The sequence below is a fragment of the Vespula vulgaris genome, chromosome 10 (assembly GCF_905475345.1).
Source record: "Vespula vulgaris chromosome 10, iyVesVulg1.1, whole genome shotgun sequence".
NCBI lineage: Eukaryota > Metazoa > Arthropoda > Insecta > Hymenoptera > Vespidae > Vespula > Vespula vulgaris.
The window spans coordinates 2222501-2238253 of record NC_066595.1 but is presented as its reverse complement, the minus strand read 5'-3'; the positions used below and the strand labels follow the sequence as shown (position 1 = coordinate 2238253).

At 35.7% G+C, this 15753-nt stretch overlaps 1 protein-coding gene across 3 annotated transcripts in view; it reads left to right on the top strand.

The window, feature by feature from the left end:
• The window catches only part of LOC127066821 (uncharacterized), an 81636-nt gene that overhangs the window by 42531 nt on the left and 23352 nt on the right, over nt 1-15753 (top strand). For 2 of the 3 annotated variants that reach the window (XM_051001009.1, XM_051001011.1), the window contains exons 2-4: nt 12092-12740; nt 15085-15321; nt 15677-15753. The exon at nt 15677-15753 is cut by the window's right edge and continues 426 nt beyond it. In XM_051001009.1, the coding sequence (XP_050856966.1) occupies nt 12092-12740; nt 15085-15321; nt 15677-15753 (963 nt within the window). The remainder of the gene's footprint in view (nt 1-12091; nt 12741-15084; nt 15322-15676) is intronic. The other variant, XM_051001010.1, reaches the window with a different exon arrangement.

Genomic DNA, 15753 nt, shown 5'->3' with positions numbered 1-15753 from the left:
GCCAGTAGCTTTAGTAACGTAGTTCGTTGGAGGAGCAGGATAAAGGTGAAGAAAAATTTTCATACGACGTCCTCGCTCGAAGGAAGAGTAGAAAAAGAAGAAAACGAAAAAGTACAAGAAAAAGAAAAAGAAGAAGAAGAAAAAGAAGGAGAGAAGGAAGAAGAAGAAGAATAAGAAGGAGTGTTTCGAGAATAAACGTTTCTCTCATCGACATATACACACAGACACTGATACAAATACATAGAGACAGGGACACGCGTAATGTAAGCGTGTTTAAAGTGGACGCATGACAAAGGAAGCAAATTTAATATGAACCAGCTATGGACTCGACGCCAATGAAACGAAAATATGCGTGAGTAATGTTATCGTAAGAACGCTGGATTATCTTCGAGATAGATAGATAGATAGATATAGATAGATAGATAGATAGATAGATAGATAGATGTATAGATAGATAAAATGGTAAAGAGAGAAAGAGAGAGAGAATGAAAAAGATAACTTTGGAAAGAATTTTATTTCAGATATCGATTACAGAGACAATTTCTAATAATCTTATAACAACCTTCATATTTATTCTTTCGTTTATGCGTCAAAAAAGAGATCGCGTAACGTTCATTCGAATAAATAATGAATTTATGAATGAGAGAGAGAGAGAGAGAATGAAAAAGATAACTTTTGAAAGAATTTTATTTCAGATATCGATTACAGCGATAGACAATTTCTAATAATCTTCTAACAACCTTCATATTTATTCTTTCGTTTATGCGTCAAAAAAGAGATCGCGTAACGTTCGTTCGAATAAACAATGAATTCATGAATGAGAAAGAGAGAGAGACAGATAGACACACACACAGAGAGAGAGAGAGAGAGAGAGAGAGAGAGAGAGAGAGAGAGAGGAATGAATAAAAGAAAAACAAAAATATGTTTATGCAACTCGCGTTCAAGTAAGTAATTACGATCGTTTGTATTCGAAAGAGACATACACACACACACACACACATACGTACATATATATATATAAATGCACGCATAAATACATACGTATACGCGCATAGAGATGCTTCATACGCATACTATATAAAAACGTAAGAGAGCGTAAATAGGCGTATGTATATATCCGTTAAATATACTACTCGCGCGTCTGTCGTCGTCATCGTCGTCGTTTCGATTTAATACAGGAAGGAAAAAAATATGTAAACGAGACGCTCCTAACTCGTGATCTATCGTGATCGATCGATCGATCGATCGATTCATCTTGTAGATCCTAAACGATTCGTACGAGGATAAGTTTTTCTTTTTTCTTCTTTTTTTTTTTCTTTTTTCTTTTCTTTTCGCTTTTTCTTTACGTTCGGCTATGAATAATTTTATAAGTGATATTAATACAAAAATATTATATATATATAATATATTTTTAATATATATATATTATTATTTTATATATGTATATATTTTTAATATTATATATATATATAATTTTTTTTTTTCTTCAAAGCATTAGAATCAAGTTGATTCGATAGTTATAATAACAACATCAGTATTAGTAGTAATAGGATAGTATGTATCTATCTATAATATGTTGCCAAAGAATCGTCTACCTTGAAACGGCAATTTAGCGAACGATCGATCGTTATAATCATCGCGATAATGTAATTACCAGTGTTACATAACAGCAGCTATGCGAGCGTTAGGATGGATATACGGGCTACTATCTATAGTACAGTAACGATGCGTTTGACGTGCGTTGAGTATAATTACTAAAATGACATGGCACGGTCGCGCTTTGCCATCGAACAACATTACAACGATATGAAATCGGGTCCGCGTTATATATCCCTTGTACGTTTCTTCCCTTCTTATTTTTTTAGTTTTCCAAAAACGATTTTCGAAAAACGATATGATTAAAATAAACGTCAATTAACTCGTCGTAGTCGTAGTTTTAGTCGTACTTGTCCTCATCGTTTCTCCACTTGAAGTTACTCGATGCCGTGTTCCCATTTAATTAGAGTAAACGAGAGATAGAGATAGAAATAGAAAGAAAAGAGAGAGAAAGAGAGAGAGAGAGAGAGAGAGAGAGATAGACGATGGCCACAATTTTTCATTACTCTGTTTATATATACCGTTATTTTCCTCTTCGCGAAGAAAAAAAAAAGGAAAGTCAGTAAATAAATAAATAAATAAATAAAAAAAATATATAGGAGAAATAAAAGAGATAAAAGATTGAAAGAGAGAGAGAGAGAGAGAGATACTTTGGTCTTTTCCATCGATGCAGCGGGTCATTTTCAAAGAGATCCCCTCCCCTCCACCTCTCCTCCACGACCACACCGTGGCCAAGGTAATCCAAACTTTCCTTCGTAAGGGAAGAGTTTGCACAGCAGGTTTTTCTGTTTTTAAAAAGCGCCCCTCGAACATCAAAGCTACTTCTCTCATTCGTTGCTTATTTCTCGAAGTAAACGCGAGGCGGAGTGGGTTGCATGAGGGGGGGGGGGGGGGGGGGAGTCGGGCGTGTAAAGGGCCAATTAGAAAGGAGGAAAATGATTCTCGTCCTTTTTCTATTTTTCTTCTTCTTCTTCTTCTGTTTTTTTTTTTTTATTTTTTTTATTATATACGTTTATCTAATTTTTTTCCTCTTTTTTCGCGAAAAAAAAAGGCACGTTCGAAGGGCGATTGTTTCTTTTTTTTTAGATTTATCTAATTTCTTTTTTTTTCTTGCGAAAAAGAGAAGAAGGAAAAATCGTACGTTCGAAGATCAATTTTTTTTCTTTTTTTTTTTTTTTTTTAATATGTAAAGTGTGCCCATAGAGTTCGAACAGTCGTTAGGAAATTGTTTTGTCCGATTGGAATTTCGAATTGGGTAATTGCGAATAAATTTGTGAATTTCGAGAGGAGTGGTATATCCCGTTAATATTAATAGTAGTAGTAGCAGCAGTAGTAGTAGTAGTAGTAGTAGTAGTAGTAATAGTAGTAGTAGTAGCATCATCGTTGACGTTGACAGCCGCCCTTTCCAGAGATGAAATCACGAGTGATATTTACGTTTGCCCAATCCCTTTCCTCCGCTTACCTCATTCCGACTCCCACTAACCACCCTCCCCTGATCCACCCCTTTGGAGGTAGAATCTACTACCCTGTTCGCAAATTTACCTTCCATCAAGGACGTAATTTCACGGGGGCGGATAAAATCCGGAGATAGCCCGTGAACCTAACAAAAGTCGATCTATTAGACGATCGTGATAGGATGATAGCCGCGAGAAATTTTCGATTAAACTTTTCCACTTCGGGATTCATTTTCAAAAGAGAGAGAAAGAGATAGAAAGAGAGAGAGAGAGAGAGAGAGAGAGAGAAAGCTTTGATACCACGTATAGTACCATATTCGTTTTTTCACTTTTAATGAATAAAAATTGAAAAGTCAAAAGGATATTTTTTTCTCTCTTTCTGTTTTCTTTCTTGTCTTTGTTCTTTTTTTTTTTATTCGCTTTTTGGTTCCGCCCTTATTAGCTTCTTAAATTCGTTATCGCGTATTGTCATCGTTCTAATTGCATACACATATACACGTACGTATACAGAGATATTTGAAAAGAATCGTGATGTTTAATTTTAAAAGAAGAAAGTATGAGAAATGATACATTTGCGGAGGAAAGAAAGTAGAGAAAGAGAGAGAGAAAGAAAAAAAAAAGGAAAGAGTAAAACCAATAAAATAAGGAAAATTGTTTAAAAGAAAAATCGTTCTTCTCAGCGTGAATAAAACATGTTTGTCCGATTTATTATTATTAATAAGAGAAATCTCTAAACGCTTAGCGGTAATTCAATACGTACGTCATATATAATACGTGAAGCCGACATTGATATCATACATACACACACACGCACACGCACACATACACATACACGTACGTACATATATATTTATATGTACGTCGTACAATATAACTACTAACGAACCATAACTCGTTGCATTCGGAGAAACTGAAGTTTTAAAACGTGATCCCTTACACATACACACATACCTACAAACATAGCCAGACATACATAGCATAGATACACAGACACACACACACACACACACATATTTATTTCACCAGTCAAACGTCGTTGAAATATGTAACAGTCAACTCGAACGTGTCGTATGGGCTTTCGTCGTAAGAAGTTTCTTCTTCCTATCGAAGCGCAACAGGACCGGAAACGAATAACGATATCAATTTGACGAGATATCGCAAAGAGATTTTTCGAGATACGTTCGTCGCGACACGCATGACTCGTGTACGTACATACACACACACACACACACATATATATGTACACAATATATAGTAACTTTCGATCGCATTGGACGTGTCACGTACCGTCGGATATCTCCAGAAAATTCGTATCTATAGATATCTACCATTACTAGTAGATGGTTATATGTCTATATATTTGTATATATATGTCTCTGTGTGTGATTACATTTAAAAACATACACACGTAAATATACATACATACATACATATATATGTGTATATGTGTATGTATATATGTTTATATGTATATATGTATGTAACGCATAGGATAGAAGTGGTAAGCAATATCGGAGAATGCTTCGATGCTTCGGTAATATGCAATACCTACTCTCTCTCTCTCTCTCTCTCTCTCTCTCTCTCTCTCTCTCTCTCTGTCCTCCCCTCTTTCACTCTCTTCAGTGTCCTCTTGCAGTAATGCTCCGAGATCGATCAATGCGAGACACGATACGTGTCACTCCTCATGAAACTGCATCCTCTTTGCTATACGATATATCCGCCCTTTCTCTCTCTCTCTTTCTCTCTCTCTCTATCTCTATCTCTATCTCTATCTCTATCTCTATCTATCTATCTTTATCTCTGTCCTCTGTCTCTGTCTCTGTCTCTATCTCTGTCTCTGTCTCTCTTTCGCGAACGTGGATTCCTTCGACCCTTCACCGTTCAACTTCTATTCGTAAATCGAAAAGACACTCGTAAATCTTTTCGAATTCTTTTATATACTATAGATACATACTCTTATAGATAGATATTCTCGAGTTAGATTCAAGAGTATTATAAATAAACGTAAAAGGATAGAGGAAGAGAGAGAAAGAGAAAGAGAAAGAGAGAATGCTTGCTAATATTTTACGTACTATAATCTCGTGTTACCCTCTCTTTCTCTCTCTCTCTCTCTCTTTCTCTCTCTCTCTCTCTCTGTTTCTCTGTCTCTCTTTTTTTGTCTCTCTTTTCGATTAGGAGAACGAAACGATAAAGAGGAATGCGTCCACCTTTTATCGTTCACATACCGCACTCGAAATGAACTCGAGATAACGTTAAGAGACATTCCAATGGAGGAGTAAAAGGAGTAAGACGAGGTGGAGGGGGAAGGGGTGGTGGAGGAGGAAGAGAAAGAGGAGAAGGTGCAGGAGAAGAAGAAGAGAAAGAAGAAGATGGAAGAGATCTTAGAGAGCATTCGTCACGATGAAAAGAGAAGATAACAACAATAGCTCGTAGTAGTTGTCTTTGGTCAAGTAGTACAAAAATGACAGTAACGAATAGTTGCGGTGGTGCATTAGCTCGTAAAGCATATTAGTCGATGCTTCTGATAAATAGTATCGTTTGCCACACACACACACACACACACACATATATAGATATAGATATATAATGGTTCTTCTCGTTACACTTTCAATACTATCGATACACACACCCTTTGCGTTTTATGATCGTATTAAGGGAAAGTTCGATACAATCAAACTTCGCTCGTTCGAGTTCCAATGAAAAAAATTGAATTATATGATGCACCGTAAAAAGACGACGAATATTTCATTAATGGTGAATTAATTGAAAGTGCGGTGATAGGGAAAGGCTCAACAATCTCGAAGTTACTAATTGGTAAAGAAATTATTGTTTTCTTTTTTTTTTTTTTGTTGCTTTTTCTTTCTCTTCTTTTTTTTTCTTTTTTTCTTTTTATTCTTTAAATCACTCGATACTATCTTATATCATTTCGAAAATCTATTTTCGAGAGAAAGAGAAAGAGAGAAAGAGAGAGAGAGAGAAAGGAATAAGGAAGTTATCGGAGAAGAAGATACTGGGTTCTTAGCTATCTATCAGAACGTAACGGTAAACCGGATAAGAGTGGATAAGAGGGTTGAGAGAGACTATCCATCGACGAGATTCGCTCGCGGAGAAATGTTAACAAACAATGCGCCGACCGATCTTATTCAGTAACCTCGTGAAAAATTATCTTCGGCCGTCGTTCGCGCGTTATATTTTAACGTAACTCGAGTAGTATGTTAGATATATGGACATATATATATATGTGTGTATGTATATGTGTACGTACATATATACATATATATACATGTGTATATACATATACATGTTTCTCTCTATATACATATATATATATATATACACATATATTTATGTATACATACACACACACTTACACATATTATAAGCTTATTTCCCTTGTGAAGAATAGCGAGATAGCTAACAACGTCCTCTTGAAAGAGGAAGAAAGGTTGTTGTAGTAATTTATGCGAAGAGTTTACGAGGATAGCAGGTACCCTTCGCGATTAGAAACGTCCAACGATCCTTCTTTCTCGTTCAAACTAAAAATTGTGTTTCGCTGCTCCAGAACGAGAGAGAAAAAAAAGAAAGAGAGAGAAAGAGAGAGAGAGAGAGAGAGAAAGAGAGAGAGAGAGAAATAAATGAAGAGACGAGGGTGAGAGGAGTAAAATGTTCGTGCAAGCCTCGCTATTCTTTTCGGTAGAGATAAAGCACAAACCAGCCACCCTCGACGACCTCGAGCTATGGCCAGTGAGAGAGGGTAGTGATAGTAATGGTGCTGATAGTAATGGTGGTGGTGTTGTTCGGAGAGGTGGGAGATGAGGTGATGGGGTTGGTGAAAGAGGGGTTGGGTGGTAGATAGGAGGATAACTCCCAAGGGTGGTTTTGACGCCAGCAACGTGGCGCCTCGAACTACCGAACTTCGAAACTCGCGACGTCAACTTTAAACGTTCTCGTAGGAACGAACTGAACTTCAAAAACTTTCGACCACACGATCTCTTCCTCCACCTCTTCCTACTTCTTCACCCTCTCCCCTCTTTAACCTCCTCATCTAGAAACTTCAGGTTAAACTCGTTCTACATATGATGATTTTGTTGTTCGATATATATATATATATATGTACGTATATAATATTTCTTATAAGAATTATATCCCTTGGTAAAAAGTTAAATGCAACTACAGAAAAAGATAGATAATTGTATGAGAAAGCAATATACCTAATAAATTATTTGTATATAAATTATTAATAGTGTTGGTGTCTGTTACAATCTCGAGTTAATTGCGTAACCTATATGATGTATTTATATTATATAGTATATAATTATATTGTTAAATTAATAGAGAAAAGAAAATGAAAAGAGAAAAGAAAAAAAAAAGAAAATAACATACGGAGGAATGAAAGAATGTGATTCTTTAGAATTTGTTTATCCTGCATCGTATGAAAAATGTCGAAAATATATACGTACGAAAAATACACGCACACACACATACACACACATATAGCATCCGATATCTCCGGTATCTTGAAGATATCGAATTCCTCTGTAGTCAGTGCTTTCGTAAGACAGTTTAGCGCCTTCTTGGCGCACTTTCGATGCTGTGTTTCATCGTGGCAAAACGTTACGAAGTTCGGTCGTATATAGCTTGGTTAAATATATACATACATATTTACGGTGAGTTTCGCTCTTATCAGTTTGCTCGTGCCAACGAGGCACGTTCCATCGTTATCAACTAGTTGCCTGTATTTTATACACATTACCAAACGATTGTACCGTTTCTATCTTTCTTTTTTCTTTTTTTTTTTTTTTTTAATTCTTTCTCTCTCGTTCTGTCTATTTCTGTCTCTCTTTTTTTACGACGAAAAAGACAAGTTTTCTTTAATCGTTCTGTTTTATGACAGAAGCCCATTATATATCGACAACCTTTTCCGTATCGGATTCATTCAACTATCTTTTAACGCAGGTATGATAAAAAAAAATCTTACGTAACATAATACTTCCCGAGTCATCGATAGATCTCGTCTGATAAATCAAACGTTTCTATTTTATCTTCGATTGTTTATTTTTTTTTTCTTTCTATATATATATATATTTTTTTTTTTTTTTATAATACCACCATTATACTGCATAATATACTACTTTTTCGAAGTAGTGACAAAGAGACTTTCACTGTCTTTCTCTCTCTTTCTCTCTCTCTCTCTCTCTCTTTATATATATATATATACCTATCTATTTCTTAAAACTATTCGGAATACCAAGCTGAGTTCTTCGAACGTACACGTCAATACACCGTGAAAGATCCTTATCGATACTTCCTACTTTATATTATAAAAGAAGCTTCGAACAATGAGCAAGAGAACATAATACACCATCGGAGAAGATGAAACTCGTTTCGAAGGGGATCGAACTCTTACGACATTGTATCTCTCGTTATAGTCGTCGTCGTCGTCGTCGTCGTCGTAGTCATAATCGTTGAAAAACGTTATTTGCATTCGTATCGAGAAATATCGAGAGATTCTCAAGAGGAGGCTACGCGATACCGTTGAACCTTACAAAGTGATCTAAGTTGTCGAATTTCCGACGAATTTGATATGTCTAAAAAGAAAGAGATAGAATGAGATCAAGAGAGATCAAAAGAGAGAAAGAGAGAGACAGAGAGAGAGAAGTAAAGGGTAAGAGATAAAAAGAAAGAAATAAGAGGTAAGAGGGTGAGTTGGTCAGGCTTGAAGAACGCATCGATATAAAAGAAAAAAAGAAATCTTCCGATAATCTTTCTTTCTCTTCTTCGTCGACCCACATTCGCGTTTTGCTGCTCGTTGCTCCGTCATCAAGGTGGAAACTTTTATCTCTTTCTCTTTATCAGTGTAAGTTAGTGTGCGTTACCAGAACAACGTACCGAGTCGAACGAACTTGATACCACAAATGCCGATGGTAGAAAGAGAGAGATAGATAGTCGTACGCCAACTGATTTTAGTACTTATCGATTAAACCTGACCCGGATATATCAGTGTCGCTTTGAGCACAAAACCGGCTAATCGAGAATTAATGGCACCACATCACACCGCACTACATCGCATCGCACCGCACCGTACCGTACCGCATCGCACCGCACCGCACCGCACCGCACCATACCGGACAAACGCTTTACCAACCGTGGAAATTTCTTTCTTTGCTTTACTTCTCTTTTTCCTTCCTTTTTCTTTCTCTTTCTTTTTTTCTTTCCTTTTTTCTTGTCTTTTTTTTTTTTTCGTTCGTTCGTTCGTTCGTTCGTTCGTGTGTTTATTTTTGTTTGCTTACTTGTTTGTTTCTTTTTATTATTCTTCCTCGCCAAACGATTTACCGCTGCTCTTTACTTTTTCTCTATCTCCATCCCGTTCTATTTTCTTTCTTTCGAGTATCACTGTAAAACGAGTAATGTCCTGAAAACGCGTTCTTGATTAAGCCATTAAGCCACCTTCGACCTTGATTTAATTTCAAAAAAGAGGAAAAGGAAATAGAGAGAGAGAGAGAGAGAGAGAGAGAGATCGTTAATTGGAGGACATAATAAAAAGAATTCGAACGATTTTTCTTTAATTTCGATTAGATAGAAAATTCATTTGAAATTATTCCATTGTTTTTAACATTTTTCTTTCTTTTTTTTTTTAACATCGCATCAACTTCCAGCTTGATTTAATTATAATTTCAAAAAAAGTACGCTAATTATAAATAGAGAGAAAAAGAGAGAGAGAGAAAGAGAGAAAGAGAGAGAACATTAATTGGAGGACATAAATAAAAAAAGTCTAAGGTATTGTTCTTTAATTTCGGTCTGTTAAAAAATTCATTTTTAATTATTCCTATATTTCTTAAACTTCTTAGCATGCCACTACCTTCTAGCTTGATTTGATTTTAATTTCGAAAAAAACATAGAGATAGATAGATAGAGAGAGAGAGAGAGAGAGAGAGAGAGAGAGAGAGAGAGAACGTTAATTGTAGAACATAATAACACGAGTCTAAATGATTGTTCTTTGATTTCGATTCGATAGAAAATTCATTCGAAATTATTCCTTTGTTTCTTAAGCTATTCAACATCGAAATACCTTTGTGCTTGATTAAATTTTAATTAAAAAAAAAAAATAAAAAAAGAAAAAAGACAGGAGTTAGAGAAAAAGCCAGAATTAAAGATAGAGAAGAAGAAAGAGGACGTTAATTAGAGGACATAATAAATAATAATAAAAAAAAAGAAACAAAAAAAAAGGAGTAGAATGAATTATTCTTTAATTTCGTTTCGATGGAAAATTCATTTCAAAGAATTCATTTTAAATGATTCTTAATTTGTTTTTTCTTTTTTTCTAACATCGCACGTCTCTCGAAAAGAAAAAGGAAGAGAGAAAGAGAGAGTGAGAGAAATAAAAAAGAAATAATTACAGCATTCTTTGAGTAAACACGTTCTTTCTTCTCGTACCGTGCTTTATTTCCTGTTAGCGCATGCTTTCAAGGCTGGTTTCCTTGGTTAACCCCCATGAGAAAGAGAGAGAAAGAGAGAGAAAGAGAGAGAGATAGAGAGAGAGATAGGGTCGATGACGTTATTTAAAATAGAACGCTTGGGGGTAGAATATTGTACAGCGGTAGATTATAATTGACGGGAGAAATAATATTTAAAGAGGAAAAGAGAGAGAGAGAGAGAGAGAGAGAGAGAGGGGGGAAGAAAAAAGAAAGATAGATCATAGTACAATATAAAACCAAAAAATCCTTGCACGTGATAAAAAATGATTGCACCTTTAAAACTCGACGCGTTGTATCGGCATCGTTATTCTCCAATAAAAAAAAAAAGAAAAGAAAAGAAAAAAAAAGGAAAAATACAAAAAAAAAAGAGAGACAAAATATACGGAAAAGAAAAATACGAATAAAAAAAAAACCAGTGAGAGAGAGAAAATAAATAAAGTTTCTTTTTCAACTCTTCTTTTTTTCAAGGAAAAAAAAAAGGGAAGCATGGCTTTCATGTTAACGACCGAGATACATACATACATACATACATATATATATATAAACACACATACCTCTATACACAACACACACATATATCACGATTCTGTGGAATCGACTAGTCCATCGACGACATGTTTACATCGTGCCGGTGTATATGTATGTATGTACGTAGCTAGTGTGAAACAAACGCTTTTAACAGCTAGTAGGTGTTCCTTGAGAGAAGCAACATTAATAATACAGTTATGTAACGAGCCACGAGCACGAGGGTTATTAGTATCTCCGAGGCGTTCCAACCATGACGCCATGAATCGGATTTGCTGCTGGACGTAACGTTATACTCTCTTTCTCTCTCTCTCTCTTTCTTTCTGTCTGTCTGGCTGTCTGTCTTTCTCTCTCTTTCTATCATAGGCACATGTACACATTCGCACACGTAAGTACTACGTTTATTACGCCTTAGAGAACAACGACGAGGTTCGAGTTAATTACCGGTGGAAAAGCTGTCCGGAAAACTCTGTTCTCAGCCGAAATAGACGTATCGCGTGTTTTTCACCCCCTTTACCACACACCTTAAAATCCTCGTAAAAATAAGGAAGAGAAATTAATAAGGAATTTGAAAGATAGAGAATATATATATATATATGCGTGTGTGTGTGTATATATATATATATATTTTTGTTTGTTCGCGTTCTCTCATCGTCGAGGATTAAAAATTATTATCTTTCGTATCTCTTTTCTTTTCTTTTTTTTATAATATATGTGCGTTACGATTAATGGAGAAATAAAGAAGAACACTCTTATGCAGGTTGAAAATTTTCGTATTATAAGAAATCGTTTGAAATAAAGAAACAATAATTGACATAATCGAGGGAACAGTTATTATCGTTGGTTGTAGTTCGTAATAAAGGTGCAAAGAAGAATCTTCTTTGTTGATTAATAATGAAAGGATCATCGGCTGTTCCTGTTACTGTGTGTCGAAGGGAAAGGAAAAGAAAAAATGGAGAAAATAATAAGGAAAAAAAAAAAACAGAAAAAGAAGATCTTTCTTTTCTCCTTTTAAGAATAAAGTTAATCCGATTGTTACAGGTGAGGAGTTGGTAACGGTGACTCCGTCGAACGGAGGACAGCAAGACGGTTGGAAGGTTCAACACCAACAACAACAACCACAACAACAACGTTGTCAGCGTGGACAATTGCAAACGGTAAATAAACGAACTCGTCCTAGCCCGCCTCCACCGCCCCCGCCACCCCCGCTCATATCTTGCAAGGTCAATGCCAAGGATATCGGCAAGTATTTTGATTGGCCGAACAAGGAGAACACGCCTGGAAATGCCGTGAATAATAATCCAATTGCTAAGGGTGCAGTCAGTAGAAAGGCAAGGATTTTTTTACAAAAGAAGGATCAAGAAAAAGAAGAAGTGGGGGAAGGTTGGTGGAGGCAGGAGGAAGAAGAGGAAGAGGAGGAGGAGAAGGTAAAGAAGGAAGAGAAGAGGAAGAAGAAGGAGGAGGAGAAGGAAGAGGAGGTGGAGGTGGAGGTGAAGGAGGAGGAGGAGGAGGAAGAGGAAAAAGGAGAATCAATAAACGAAATGGGCTCGAATCTTAGCAGGCACAATGGCAAAGGCCTAACTGGCCGTAGAACACAATCTTCGGGAAACTTGTGCGAACCACCCAAGGGAAAATTCAATGGTATGGGGAAGATTCTGGTGCCTTGCTCTAGCAGCTCTCAGAGAGAAAGGTCAGTTCTTCGATCGATTTTCAGAGACCGCTTTCGGTAAAGTTGCGGTACCTTCCGAACACGTTTATTGCCTTTTATACGCCAACGCTTTTTCTCTCCTACACAAGTATATTTCCTTTCTCTTACTGATCCCCTTTTTTCTCATTCTCTCTATTACGATAAACTTAAGTAGGTTATGATATATGTTGGATACGTATGTATATACGTGTGTACGTAGAGAACTCTTATTTTTCTTTTATCGGAACGATTATCTTCAACGTTTACAGATTTTTCGTTCGATTATTTGTTTGTTTTTTGCTCCGTTTGTTCGTTTGTACCTTTTTTTCTTTTCTTCTTTTTTTTTTTTAAATTTCAGAAACGAACATTGCGTCAGATATTAAAAGGATAATAACGGCGAAATCCCTTTCTCGAGTAAATTCGATGGAAAGAGTTAAATCGCGTTGCACATTTAAACCGGGTTAAATTGAATTCAATTGCATTAAACATTATTATTATCATTACATATTATAATTCCATCGATCGATCGATCGATCGATCGATCATCGTATGCGTTATAAATCGTTTCAAAAGCCTGACGACGCTCGTTACACACCGAATCGATAATAATTTCGATTATTATGTTATTTAACAGTAATAATGATTATGTCTTCTAACTAAACGTTGATTCGTCCATTCGTTCGTTCGTTCGTTAGTTCGTTCGTTCGTTAGTTCGTTCGTATCGAGTTTACCGGATTTTAAGTCGACAAGATATTATCGTTGATGCTTTGAGAAAAAGACCGTGAACGATGAAAAAGAATGAAACGATTATAAAGAAAGGCCGGGAGCACTAGTTAACGAGGAAGCCAAGCTACATCTAAACGCTTTTTCCGTTCATAACCGACACATTTAATTGGTGTCCGATGTAACGCGATTAACGGACTCCTCAATTTTCTTCGGTTACTTTCTATGTGTCCGTATTTGTAGGGATAACGGGTGAAACTTTCGTATTATCTTACACTTGAAATTTATTTGAGATACCTGATATTTATCAAGTCGCGATTTCGACATTACGAATTTTGTTTGTTTGCTTATTTTTTATCTTTCTTTTTTTTTTTAAGGACAACAATTCTTTGAACCATCTTTTATTTTTTTCTTTTTTCTTTTTTACTTTCATTGAATAGTATCTAAAGTCTCGTAATCGACAGCTTCGATCGATTCCAATCGGTACACCCGATATATTACTTATAAAGGACGTATTTCTCTCTTTCTCTTTTTCTTCTTTTTTTCTCTCTTTCTCTCTATATCTTTCTCACTTTAAAACCTTCAAACCGGAAGCAGATCGTAATTAAAAGAATCGCGCGAGGGAGCATAGCGAACGAAACCTTCCGGTGGTTCATCTTTTTATCCTTCTCTTCGCTCGACCTAATAATCACTTTTTCATGGGACGGATTTCAAACGGATTACAAACGGATTTTAGGTCATGAATCACGCAAAACTCTTAACAGATTTTCTTTTTTTTTCTCTATCTCCCTCCCTTTTTTTTTCTTCCTCTATTCGAAAGATTACATCGATTACGAGAAATTATTATCCAGATAGTTGCAAAAGTAGTTGTACATTAACATCTCACGTGTAATTAATAATTAATTAATAATTGATTGATAATGGATAAAATCCATTATCGTATTCGATATTTATTAATGAGTCTTCCTCTTTCTCTCTCTCTCTCTCTCTCTCTCTAAAAAAAAATAATTCTCATCCTTTTCCTTTCTTCTACCTTTTTAATAATTTTATCAGTAGGAAATATATATATCGTAAGACGGACCTAATACGTAAGAGACACGTAGCTAATATACTATCCTCCATTAAATAAATATCATCTTACGAAATGGGCGTCCGGCGCCAAAGGGCGTCTGGGATTATGGCGCGTCATTTCACATGCCAGTGATTTTCCGGCGTCTCTCGGAAAATCGTTAACAATACTCCCTAGTGTTGCGTTGCTTAAATAACCGAGGAAGGAGTTACGAGGAAGGTTACTTGTCGGTTGAATCGCTGCTCCTGGTCATGAGATAATTTAAAGACCCTCTTTAAGGTTGGCCACTCGTTCAACTGGGACAGCTTCTTCCTCCGTTTAAAGCCTCGTTTACACGAAAATCCCCTTAGTTTAAAGGTTGCTTTAGGTTTATGAGAATTAAAATATATCTTGGTTATATAACGATATCGGTTTGCTCGAGCGTTGTTAACTAAAACGTAGATAACGTAAAATTGCTTTGTATTATTGTTCATTTTTATAAAAAATATATATATATCGTTTAACTTTTTTTTGTGTGATATCGTAACAATTGCAATGATATTTGCTGATATACAGCAGGTACAAGTTTTGTGGCTCGCTACCGAACCATTTGGACGACAAGGATGTCTTGGATGACGATCGGAGAGAGAACAATAACATCATGTCGGATACCATTAGTGGAAATCTCGGAGGTACGCTGCCGCACAAGAAACGATCCTTGGGAGTTCATTTCTCTGACGGTGGGCCCACTGGTGCTTTGGATCTTGTTAAACATCGATCACAGGATTCCTTGGACGAGAACGATCCCTGGAGGTGAATGACGTTTTAATTAAAATACCGAAGTGTTTTCCTTTCAAGAATTCAATTTTCAAACATATATGTGTGTGTGTGTGTGTATGTGTGTGTGCAAATTCCATAAACATCGTTGTATATTTTATTTGCACGTAAAATGGACGATTGCCACGTAAAACAAACTTTATTATAATCTCATCTATCGCTCTAAGCTGTTTAATATATGAAATAACGTAGAAGAAAAAAACATATATATATATATATATATATATATATATATATATATATATTAAACATAAAACAAAATATAAATATATAAAAAATAAAAAAAAACATATATATATATACACAAATCCAATCCATTTTGTTATTGCAGATATCAGCAAAGCGACTTGGACTTGGTAAGATGTCGACATGGTAATTTTGATTCCGTCAGAAGAAATCGTAGCATCG